The 12,879-nt window shown below is 39.8% G+C and overlaps 1 protein-coding gene across 1 annotated transcript in view; it reads right to left on the reverse strand.

Annotated features, from left to right (window-relative positions):
- Window positions 1-10,789, reverse strand: part of LRMDA (leucine rich melanocyte differentiation associated) — a 601,006-nt gene extending 590,217 nt beyond the window's left edge. The window contains 2 exon segments of the mRNA XM_084209966.1: window positions 6,759-6,859; window positions 10,709-10,789. Coding sequence (XP_084066092.1) covers window positions 6,759-6,859; window positions 10,709-10,738 — 131 coding nt within the window. The 5' untranslated portion in view covers window positions 10,739-10,789.
- Between the last annotated feature and the right edge of the window lie 2,090 nt (window positions 10,790-12,879).

The raw sequence follows: 12,879 nt of genomic DNA on the forward strand, positions 1-12,879 counted from the left end.
GAAAGAACCCATCAACATACTTGTCTTCAGTCCATGTAGTGCAACAAGAAATTCTTTCAGTAGAAAGATAATTACACATAAGGTAGTCCACAGTGATTAATAAACATATGACTTCAACAGAAAGATTATTATATCTGTAAATAATTGTAGTGATTCCTCATGTATAAATATTTAATTCAGCAAAATTATTCTAGGAGCTGAATTGCTTCTAAAGACTGACCACCCTTAGCAGTGTTACTGTACAAGTATTTTTAGACATCCATACCATTTCAACATTACTGAAAAAACAGAATCTTGTGCTTATTGTAGGATATCCCCTTAAGGTTAAACTTTGAGTACCCACCTCAAACTACACACCTACTCATTTGAACTTGATACATTTATTGCAATACTAGAAGAAAAATTAACAAGAATTTATAAATTGCTTAACCATGGAAAACATTATCTCTTTGCTGAAGTCTCCCTATACAATTCCATTTACCTTCAAACAGCAAACAATATCCAGCATAAAATTTACAAACATATGTAAATTATTTTCTTAAAGAAAGTAATCTCAACTAGTATTCAACATTTTTCGTAAAAGAGCAATACAAAATCTTCAATACTTAAACATATACATTTTCCTTTCACATAGTAAACTGTCGTCATGGTTGAAAGAAAATAAAAAAACAAGGAGAGTGAAACAGATTAACTCCATAGCTCCAATACACTTATTCCAGACAAGATACTATAAATCATCTTGAAACAAAACAGGCAATTATAATGTGCACAAACGTTATGATATTATGCATCCCTACTGGTCCAGTGGTTTAAATTATTGAAACTGATGGTTGAACAAGGGCACACTGCTTCAACACACTTCGATTCCTTGAACAATTCCTCCTTCAGCTATCCAGCGCTCTGCAGATCTCTGACATCAGTAAACAGATAGATAAATATTTCTTAGATAATTCAGGCCACATCTAAGGGGATAAAAATATATGTCCAAAATTTCTCAAGCAATATCTTTTGTAAAGGATTACATAGGTTTTTCTCCTTTCAATACTGGAAGAAGCATCTAAAATTAAAGTAAGTACATACATCTTCCTTCAAAGCATTCAGTGAGGACCAAGCAGCTCCTTTCTCTTTGTAAACACTACCCCATATTTCAATCCTCTTCACCTCAGTGTAGGGGAAACAGCAGTGAGAGCCACAAGACAGAATCATTTCAAAACACAATCAGCTATTTGTAAACACTCTTTCCTGCAGAAAATCTGCAACTGTTAGTTGCAGGAAAAAAGCAGCACACAAGGTAAATCAATTAGCTTGCTAATTTCTCACCCTCATTCATTTAGCTCTGCACTGTATTTGTCGTAATTGACTATAATTATGTTAATTACCAACTCCAGCATAATTACTATATTTATTGTCATTGAGCACTCTATGTACCCAAAGCAAAGCTGGCATTTGTTGGGCATCAAAAAAATAAATAAATAAAACCACACAACTGTCAGGAGGGGTTTCTCTGAAAACTGGCTGATATACCTTCAGCAAATGAAAGGGCAAAAGAGATTTCATGCAATGCTAGTTTGAAAGCATCAGTTCATTAAGGATATTAATTTTCTGATAACTACACATTTAAGCATGACACACTGGAGCAGTATCTACAGGATTTAGCAATTATTAATGCGTGACAGTTTCAAATGCTAAGTGAATCAATTAAACAGCAGCATTCACAATTTGAGAAGAGATAACTGCTTCATAACTGCCTAAGACTACAATTTTCACATGACAAAAAAGGGCCATTCAGGCTCCTTCAAAACCTGACAGGTCAAGAAAGAAGTTTGAAACAAAAGCACCTTATAACCATCATCTCTCCTCTTTACTTGTCAGATCAACTTTGCTAGTGTCTCCGCTGAAATGGCATCACCATGCCAGCTGCCACAAGGTGATTTTTCATGTCTTGTCAAAGAAATCTTTTATTCTATTTGCTCTGCATTAACATGTTACATTTATTGATCAAGCCCTTTCTGCAGCCACAGCAGGGCACTGTGCTCTTATGCCTAAGGGGGCTTTGATGTCCTGGTGACATTCTAGACCGAATAATGCACATACTAAATGGATTTAATGCAGAAATGTGTTTGTGCATGACAGCTACATTAATAACAGCCCCTCATACTGATAAATATGCAATTGCTACGATTAAGAGTTACCCAATTATGGTGAAAATATTTTTCTACCTAATAAATAAAACCATCAAAAAGTTTTAACAATAGTGCATTTCCTTCAACATTTTAAAGTGCTATAAAGATGAGTCTAAAGGCTTTAAAAATATGTCATGCTTTGTTTTGAATTCTGGCTTTTATTTCCATCTCTCTTTTGTTGTTCATCTTCCTGTTCTGCATGTCTTATTGCTGCACAGACCGAGAAGGTGGTTAAAAAAAAAAAATAAGCCTTTCTTTCACATACTCAACTTACAAAGAGGAACATGCCCTATAAAAACTGAAGCCCATTTTCAGGCTGCCACTTGCATATTCCCCCAGGCTAAAAACAGGAGGCAGAAGAGAGAAAAAACAATACCTAGTCCACAGAGAAGATATTACAAAGCCTCAGCCTCACAAAAGTCATGGAGGAACATTCCAGACTAGGACTGAAGTTCGATGGAATGTTTTCATACATGCACCTTCTTCATCAGAGAGTGGGAATTATGCACAAGCACATACTGTGCAAATTATTCAGGCTCCTAGCAGAAATAATCTGCACCCTAGAGAGAGGGAAGAGATATTTGTATCTCCATGAGCACAATTATTGGATTAATCCTTCCTCATTGGCCAAGATTAAAGATTCACTCTCCCTTTCACCTCATAGCTTAGACCAAGAAGAAATCTCTGTAAGAAAAAGGAAAACTCACATGTTTAAAACTACTGAGGACAAAAATCACAAGATGGACTTCCCAGTGAATTGAACTGTAGATGTTATTTATAAAAGCACGGCACCTGTTTGTACAAAACCACTGACATCTGTTATTCAAGCACTGGAGTGCATTTAGCCTTTAATGTGAAAGGAAAAAATTTGAACACAGTAATCTGGGACAAGTTAAAAAAGCTTTGAACAAGTTGTGGGTTGTTTGGGGTTTTTTTTCTTCCACAGGATAGCAAGATGCATCTAAACTAAAATCTTTGTATTTCACCCAAATCTCTATTCCCTACCTCTATTACATCCTTCCTACTCACTTCTTTCTTTCCTTCACCAGGGATTACTACTTACCTTGTTATTTTTTTAGTGAAATCTTTAACTTTCCATGATCAAAAATGGTTTTTCATTCTACCTTGAAATCCTTTACAAAGTCTCCAGGTAACACTAAGCCTCACACATCAGTGTCTCTTCTTCCCATGCTCTATGCCTTTGCAAAAGAACTGGGGAATGTTTTCCACCTATTATGAAAGGACCCTGTTACTAGGGAAGGCTATCAAATACAGTTGCCATGAGAGGTTCAGGATCAGATTTCCAAAGCAAAACGTCTCTGCTCCTGAAACATGCCTTATTGAAAATACACAGTGTAAATACTTAATTTCTAAAATGAAAATCACTATGAAATCAAAAGAGCTGCTACAACTCAGGCCATATCACACCAATAAAGCTGCAGAATCACAGCATAATTTAGGTTGGAAGGAGCATCTAGAGATCATCTAGTCCAATTCCCTGCTCAGAAAAGGGGGATTTCAAGATTTAGATCAGGTTGCTTGGAATTTTGTCCAGTCGCATTTTAAGCACCACCCAGGATGGAGATTCCAGAGCCTCTCCAGGCACCTCTTCCACTCAGCCTTCCCTGAGGTGGTTCGAAATTCCCTTGATGCAGCTGTGACAACTGCCTCTTGTTCTTTTGCTGTGCATTTGACAAGAGTTTGGCTCCATCTTCTTCACAACCTCCCCTTAGCCCCAAAAGGAAACCAAAGATATTAGAAAGTAGTCAAACAAAATCAATGTACTGAAAATGGCATGAGAAGAAATAAGTCACAAGTGGACTACAGTTGAGGGATTGAGGGATTTCCACCTGCCAGAGACACAGGCAGGAGGCAATCCAGTGGCACCACATCCTGCCAATTAAGCACACACACATTTTTCCCTTTGCCTCACACACAACAAATTGCTGTTCCTCCTCCTCTTTCCCAAAATTCCCATTTAAGTTCCCTTGTACCTTTCACCTCATTCTTTCCTTTCCCTCCCAGGGAAAAGGGGAGATGTGTAACAACTGCGACTGGTAACAGCCACTTTGACTGCCAGAAGAAAGAGCTGGATCCACGTACTGCTCAGGGTAACCCAGGAGAGACACCAGCTCTTGGAAACAGGCAAACAACAAAGACACAAAAGCAACTGTTTGTGATTATGTATGAAGTGTTGATATTAGATATACCACATCTGATGCAAAGATAATTAAGCATCTACACAGCCCCTAAATTTTGTTTAAGAAAGAGGAAGGGATTCTAGCCTGGGAAAAATTCTGAAGTCAGAAAAAAAATGGTGAAAAATATACACTTCCCTCTGTATTAAACTGCCAGTGCAAAGAACTAATGACAACCCTCCCCTCCTCTGTTATATGGACACATCCCAAGCAAAAAGAAAATAACCAGGGAAATCTGAGTAACAAAACTATCACACATAAGAACATTTGGTTTTCTTTTTTCCTTTCAAAAAAGTACACAAACTCTCATCCAATAATAAATCAAATTATAATGAAAGCTAACATCTTTATTACAAATAACTACAGTGCTAGCAAAACACAGTATTCTCGTTATCTATTCCTATATTTGGTCACCCTTGGTCTTCTTCATTTGCACCTTTACCAAGAGACAGTAAATTATACTAAAAAATCTTACTCCTTTCTAAATCAGCATTAATTGTAGGGATTGTTTCCCCACTGAAAATAACATGCTAAACTCTTCAAATTAAGCATTTATTGATAAAAATCATAAAACTCATCACTATACTACAACACCTAGATTTTTAAGGAAAAACACCTGTTTAAAAAAGTTGTCACTACTTACACTTGCTTCAACAGCTGCCCAAAACATTACTCTATATTCACATTCATTTAAGGTTATGACATTTATTCTTGTATCTTATCTTTCTCAATAATATGCAGGTATGGGGTTTATACATGAGTGCAGGCTAGTGTAAACAGCTACTGTATCATAAATACTTCACTCTTAGTTTCTATATGCTTAATAAATCTAAGCACTGCTCAAATGAGAAACCCTTACTGCTCTCATCCCATTTAGTATTAGCTTCCCAAAAGTAAAAAAAAAAATCCACTTCTTCCCTTTCCCAAATCTGATTTCTGGTCTTAAAATACTTTTACAGATTTACAACTACAACTTCTCCTGCATCACAAGCTGATTGTTCTTCCCCAAACCTCAATAAAACCAAATTATATCCCTTCTGAAAAACAAGCTAAGTGGCTTTGGGTAGAGAAGAAAAGAAGGAAAGAAAACACAAATTTCAGAAATACATCACCAATTGTGCTCTCTATGAAAACATGATCAGAGTTTTAAAGTGGTACTTTAGATCCAAATTTAATGTTATTATTTTACTTTATGAAATGAAACAAATTCAGAGAACTGTTCTTCAAATCTGAAAGAGACAAACACCTTTTTTTCCCAGAAATGCAAAGAAGGAGCGGTCTTGTCAACATATTAAATCTTAATAGACATACAGACCCTTGAATTGCCTTCATGACAAAATTTAAAAAAAAAAAAATTACCATTTGATCCCATCCCCCAGAAAATTCTCTTTTCTGATTACAATATCCAATAGTACAGAGTCATAGTGTAAGACAACAACAATCCACAGATTTAGCGTCTCCTTTGCTCGGCTACTTCTAACATGCATGATTCAGTCTTTCAGAGTTGACAGAGGCTCAGAAGAACATTTATGAGTGTTAAGAAGGTTAAAATCAATGGTTGTTTCTTCTAAGAAAACAAGGCATCAGCACACTACTTTTTGTATTACTCTTCAAAGCAGACTGTGAACTTACCCCCAATAAAATAAAAGGAAAATGAGTTGAGTCCAACTCTACCTCCACAAACCTATTTTTTTATTAAACAGACAATTGCACTCAAATTCTTCCTCCATACTTACCCACATTTTTCAACCTGAAATATACTGTTCTGAACCACAGCAGGCTCTCTCATAAGGATTAAATGAAATGGGATGCTGCAGTAGCTCACAGCAATACTACAGAATCCTAAACCAATCCATATATTAAAATACTTAGAAGGAATTACAAATTCTAACTGCACTTATCTTTAGCACTTAACTACACAGATGCACAAAAATAAGATCATAGAACAAAACACATCATCTAGGAAAGAGCATTACAAAGCATTTATACTAATAACCAGAAATCCATAAATAAAATTTTTAGAAACAGAGAGAAGCACATACTTACTTTTGTTTCAGTTAAGGAAAATTCACTTTTGATCCCATTCTTCACTTCTTCAGGTAACAATATTTATTTTCCAATTTAAGTAGAGAACAAAGCATAAGCTTCTCAATGGGCATCATTTATGTTAACACATATTAGTTTTCCAGACTTACCTGGTTATTTGTGCTCCAGGTGTGGGAGAAAAGGAGACAAATATTACCTATTAAACAGTGCCATCCACATGATAACAATTAAATGTACCCAACATACATTTTTCTACATTGAAAAAAAACCCAGACTATTTTAGGAGTTGGAATTCCACACTGCACTTGAAAAACTATATATTGCCACATACCTTAGCAAGTTGAAGCTAAGATCTAGCCTTTTTGCCATGTGTCCATATTTTCTTCCTAGGAATTCTGGAATTTCTTCACAGTCCTGACTAATGTAGGACACCTGAGAAATAGAAGAAACAAGGAAACATTTCATCAGTAGATTTAGTTCCCAGTCCAGATTCCGTCTCATTGATAAAATGAATTGGGATTACAGCTTTAAACTATATAAGCTTAAAAATATATAAGCTACAAAACCTATCACACAAACTCATTTTCCTAAGGATACCATCAACTTAATATTTCTTATATCTATAGTCTTTTATGTACATTTTGTCTCCTTCCAGGTAAAAATACTTCAATTAAATGTATCACATTTCTTCTATTTCACTGTTAATTCTTTGATCTAATGCTACTTCACATTCTGACATGCTCCAGGAGAAATTTGTTTGAAGGATCAGAAGCCATCCAAAGCATCTTCCAGACTGGCCCTTCATATACAACAAACAAAGTTGGTTTTCTAAATTTAGGTGCAGAAATACCTCAGCATTGTACAGTCAATTCTAACCATTCCTTAAGCAGATTATTACTCCCACTAGCACACTAGGGACCAAGAAAGAGGGCTGCCCATGACCATGAAAATGAAGCATGCAGCTTCTTTTCAGTCACGGAAGTCTTAAAGATTTCTGGCTTCTCGTTACCCTCACATACGTGTAATCTTTTTCATACCAGCCCATCTTTAGCAAACACAGGAAGAATTAGTGGTAGTACAAAAACCAGTCTACTCAGATTCTATTTGGTTTTAGCCAGAATGAAGTGAGTGGTAGTATTTCCAGAAGAACACAAAAAGTAAAGCAGCTAAACTTTTTCTATTATTTCTGCTGTAGTGTTTTAGAAGTCATTGGTTTGATTTCTTCAAAGAAATCCCACAAAGCTTTTCAAAACTATTGTCAAGAATTCCATACATCTATATTGGCTCATCCTTTCTGAGTTCAAAATACTGACATTTCAGATTTTGTGCTGCAGAAATCTTAGTTTCCCTTAATGACCAACTAGCAAATTAAGCACCATGTTAGACCACTATCTATACAACACTGTTACTATCCACTTGTTTAATTATAAAGTCAATTTAAATACCATATTCCACTAGTCTAAAATATGCTGGATGAAAAATATGCAAAAAAAATCCATCAAAATTGTTTTGATAGTATTCCACCTTCTGTTAAAACAGAGACTCCTCTGCAGAGCAGACTGACAGTATGCACTTCTGCAAGTCATCCTGATCTCCTACGCTCTAAAAATGATTGCATCTGATAATACTATATGGCATTCCATTTAATTCATTTTGTTCAATAACTTCAACAGATAAAGCTGACAACAGTGAAATAATTTTTATGAGCAGAAAACAGGTAGCTTGAAGCTCAGTTTAACAACTTCTTCCCCTTGTTAAATCAGACTGACTTGCACTTGGAATATATTCTGTTACCAGACATACACACAACTTGAGCAAATACAAGAACAGAAGAGAAAGGAACTGTTTTGGTAGTTGGCATCCTAATGGTTTGGATATAACAAAAAATGTTTTGCAGAATTTATTGAATTAAATATGCTGGGATTCTCCTCCAGTTTACATCTAAGACAATCACAATGCGTTTTACAACATACACAAAGGTATGCATAAAAGAAATGCATCATTCTTCACTGAATTATAGATTTCTTTAAATTAATGCTTGCAAACCCTTTGAAAGACATCACATTAACAGCTTAACGCTTTGGATTAAGCATTTGGTTCAATGTAATGTGTTGAAATGACTAAAATATGATGCCTATTAACACTGGGAGGACAAGAATGTCTTGAGGAGCTACAAACACAGCAAGAGCACAGACCCCCACTTTGCCTTTCACCCAGGGAGCAGTGGCTGAGAGGGAGCAGCGGACTCTGGCCTGCTACACACGTTTCAGAAACTTACCCGGCCATCAAAGCCCTATCCACAAGAATAGAAATTGAAGAAAAAGATTTATGTGAATGTTGTTTAGAGCACACAGGAGACAAAATACATAAAATGTTTCAAAGGTTCAGCCTTTGAACAATTATAATACACAAATATATTTACACAACTGGTACAAACAGATTATTCACAGGCATATTTGCAAATGACATATTGTTCTCATGGCCTCTCAATGCTGAGGCCTTGTAAAGGCATTTTACTTCCAGAGTCCACTTCAGCACATTCATAGTACAATGCTAATATAAAAGGAGACGTCAGTAGACAGAAGAAAGAAGAACATTTCTTCATTTTGATTGTTTCAGTTCAAAATCATTTACTCAGGAAACAATAAAATGCACATAATTCAGTGTTCTTCCTTTTGCTTCCTCTTCAAATACCCTCAAAATGACTATGAGCTTCCAAGTACATATCCAGAGACATCACCAGTGAGAGATGAGAGCAAGCATACTTTTCCCAAGACTCCAGCTCTTTGGCTGCAAGGCACATCAGTAACCGCAGATTTCTTAGATTTTTCTATACCAGTCACAGACCATCACACAGGATTAAAAACTGGATGTAGAGGTGTCTGTGACCTAATTCTCTGACTCAGATATAGTGAAGGTTGCTCACAGTCAGTCACTACTGGTGGCCTATTCAATACCCCACCAAAATCTTCAGAGTTTCCCACAAAGGCCAGCATAAGATAGGCTATGGAGGCCTGAGATATTCTTGCAGACTGTTCAACACACTGTATGCAATTCATGAAAAAGACATGTTGTTACAAAATATTTAAAACATAAGTTAACTATCAATAGCAGTTGCACCTCTCCTCTGCTTTAGTTTCAGAGGGTACCACCATTTAGCCTCTGTGATCATTCTACAACGACACTGAAATCTTAATAACACATAATGTCTTTATTAGGAATGCCACCAAAAAGGTCACGTATGAACTCTCAATACTGCATATTCTCTGCCATTGAAGGGAACTGTAGCTGGAGAATATTTCCAGTCAGCTGAGCATTACATGACAGAAGATTGTATGCTGGGCACATAGCCAAATTAAGGGGCTCAAGGCGTGCTCAAGGGAAGAAGGCAGCACGTCACTCAGTGCCAGGGTGCACCACAGAGACAACAGGAACTGTTTCCTGCAGCAGCTTCAAAATTTGTCAATTAATTGCCTTCATACCACACACATATTTACATGAATTCCACACAGATATAGTGACCAGATTAAAGAAGCAATTTAGATGGGTAGCACCCTGGTTTAATGGCAAACCATTTCAAAAATAAGACAAGCTTCCTTCTCCTTAGGGGGAAAAAAAGAAAAGTTCTAACTTTAGTCACAAGTGCATCACTAATGTCATCAACTTTCAGAAAGAATTTTTTTTTCAGTAGCTATCCAAGGCGCCGGGTAAAAGTCAGCAGGATGTGTTGTATTTCCCAACTTCTCTTTAACCAAACCGAAACATACATAAGCGGTTTCAGGAAGAACAAAACTTAGCAGATTTCACTACTCCTCCTTCAGCTCGCTCCCGCGGCCCCCCCAGCCGGACAGAGCAAGCGCGGTTCCGAGCCGGGGCGCATCCCGCTGGGAGCGCGCTGCACGGGAGCCTCGGGGGCGCGCCCGCCGCACGTGAGCGGCACACGGCAGCGGCTCCCGGCAGCGCAGCGCTGCCCCGGCCCGGCGCTCCGTTATCCGCCGGCGCTGGGAGCGCACCCCCGGGGCCGCTCCTCAGCCCTTTCCCTTCGGCGGCCTCGGGACAGCGCTGCGGCGACGGAGGCGACACCTGCGCGGCGTCCCGTGGCGCGGTGCGGCTGGAAACTAAACCGGCCCCGTGCACGTCCGCCGCCCCCACTGACCGGGAGCGGCACCGGCAGAGAGGCGGGAGCCGGCGCGGAGCGGGAGCAGCCGCTCCCAGTGCCGGGGGCGGGGACGCGCCGGCCGGGACGCGCTGCCCGCGGCAGGTGGGGCCGCGGACACCTACCTGTGCTCCGCTCACCACGACCCCTGCCATGCTGCGGGGCGGCCGCGCCGGAGGCTCCGCGGGCTCGGGGCTGGGCCGGGCCGCTGCCTGGCAGAGTCAGCTGACGCGGGCGGAAGCGCGGCCGGGCCGGGGGCGGCGGCAGCGCGGAGCTCCCGCCGCCTCCTGCGGCCGGGCCGAGGGCGCAGCCGGGCCCCGGGCGGCACCGCGCCGGGAGGCGGGTGGCAGCGGGAGGGTGGCGTGCCCACAGCCGGTCATCCTTGTCCGGCGGCCGCCCCGGGCCCGCCGCGACATCCTACCTGGAGCGCGAGTCCAAAGCGGCACACAGCGACTGCCGTGCCTCACAGAATCAACTCGGTTGGAAATGACCTCTTCGACCATCCAGTGCAACCTAGGACCGAGCACCACCACCACGCCAACTAGACCGTGGCATGAAGTGGTTCAGTGTTTCCTTAAAACCTCTCCAGACGGTGACTCCACCGCCTCCCTGGGCAGCCTATTCTTATGTTTAATCCCTTTCTACGAAGAAATTCCTCCTAATGTCCAACCTAAATCTCCCCTGGCCCAGATTCAGGTACCTGCTGTTGGCAGCTGCCTGAGAGAAGAGACAGTCCTCCACCTTTCTGAACCCTCCTTTAAGTTGCCCTCACCTTTATTTAAAGCCTTCTCCGGGCTAAACAACCCCAACTCCCTCAGCAGTTCCTCATAAGACTTGAGCTCCAGACCCTCCCCCTGCTTCTCTGCCCTTCCCAGCGCCGGGGCAGCCACACGTGCTGGGCTGTAGCAGTGCTGGAATAGGCCATGGCATGAAGTGATGGAAATTGCCAATCTGTGACACTGACAGAGGGATCGTGCCTTGGATTTCAGTTCCCATAAGGTGCTAGATTACTTGGAACATTATCTGTACTGGCTCTCCACCTACTAAGCAGCTCATTAATTTGTGGCATAAAGCATAACTTACCTTTGAGGAGATGTATGTCACTGGTAAAGAAATGCCTATAGGGAAAAAAAAAAAAAAAACCAAAAACATGCTATCTCCAGGAAAGGTCCACATTCCCATAGCAATATTTTTTTCGTTATTTTTTTCATTTCTAGAACATAGAACAATTTGTGTGGAAAGCAGAAATACGTTTGGAATTATCAGAAAACCCTGTCAAATGAGTCTTTCCAGGGCGCAATAATTTACTAATTAAAATAATAGCATGAAGGTAGGTTATCACTGTTCGGGCAGACTAGAGGAGCTTCAGGTTTTCTTGTAAGAATTTTATATGAGACTTTTAAAGGTTTCCCAAGCTTGGATCCTAAATCCTATTAGTCATCTACCTACCTCTTCAGCTGCCTAAGCACCTTTAAAAATCTGGCTCATTTTCCCCTTTATTGCTAATATAGCATAACTCACTCCTGCTGAAAGCAGAGGCACATGCTGTGAGGGGAAATAAGTTTCAGGAGGATATGTATTCCTCACTGCAAACCACTTTGTGGGGTTTATTCAGCAACAGAGCAGAAATCCATACTGTACTTGCTGCTCTACCTCTTAGTATCAACAGAATAAATTCTTGGTACAGCTGTGGCACTACACCTTCCCTACAGCCATCCCTCCTTCTTCAGTGACTGCTGGACAGGAAACACGGAGCAAATAGCTGAGGAAAAAAATGTTCTTCCTCCCTTTTGTCTTAATGTATAGTTTTAGAAATGTCAATGGGCCAACATGCATAAAATTCAAAATATGGCCAATGAACAAATCACTCCAGTGCTTTGCATGATCTAATTTTCCTTGTATCGTGTAAGACAGAAGAATCAAACCCTTCAGCCACAGCAAATAAGCTGATCCTACACTGATGAATAAAAGCTCTTTTTGTCTAAGTAAGAGTTTTCCATCCAGGCATACTTGCTAGTTCAGATCATCACTCAGCATGCTTCAAACCATCAGGGCCTTTATTTATCTATTAGATTATATAGTAAATAACATATGCCAAGAAAAACAAGTACTATGTGAACTGTAAATTTAAACAAAGCAATACATTCTCCTCTTTCTGTATCTACTTTTTATCTCTCTTTTAGCTACAAGCATGTGTTTCCCACCAGAATAAACACATACAGCTCAAGGCTCAAGTGGCCCACTGCTACAGTATTTGTCTTAGTGGAGTAAATTCAGTTCAATACTACACTCATGT

Source organism: Fringilla coelebs (assembly GCF_963513975.1).
Source record: "Fringilla coelebs genome assembly, chromosome: 8".
Classification (NCBI taxonomy): Eukaryota; Metazoa; Chordata; class Aves; order Passeriformes; family Fringillidae; genus Fringilla; species Fringilla coelebs.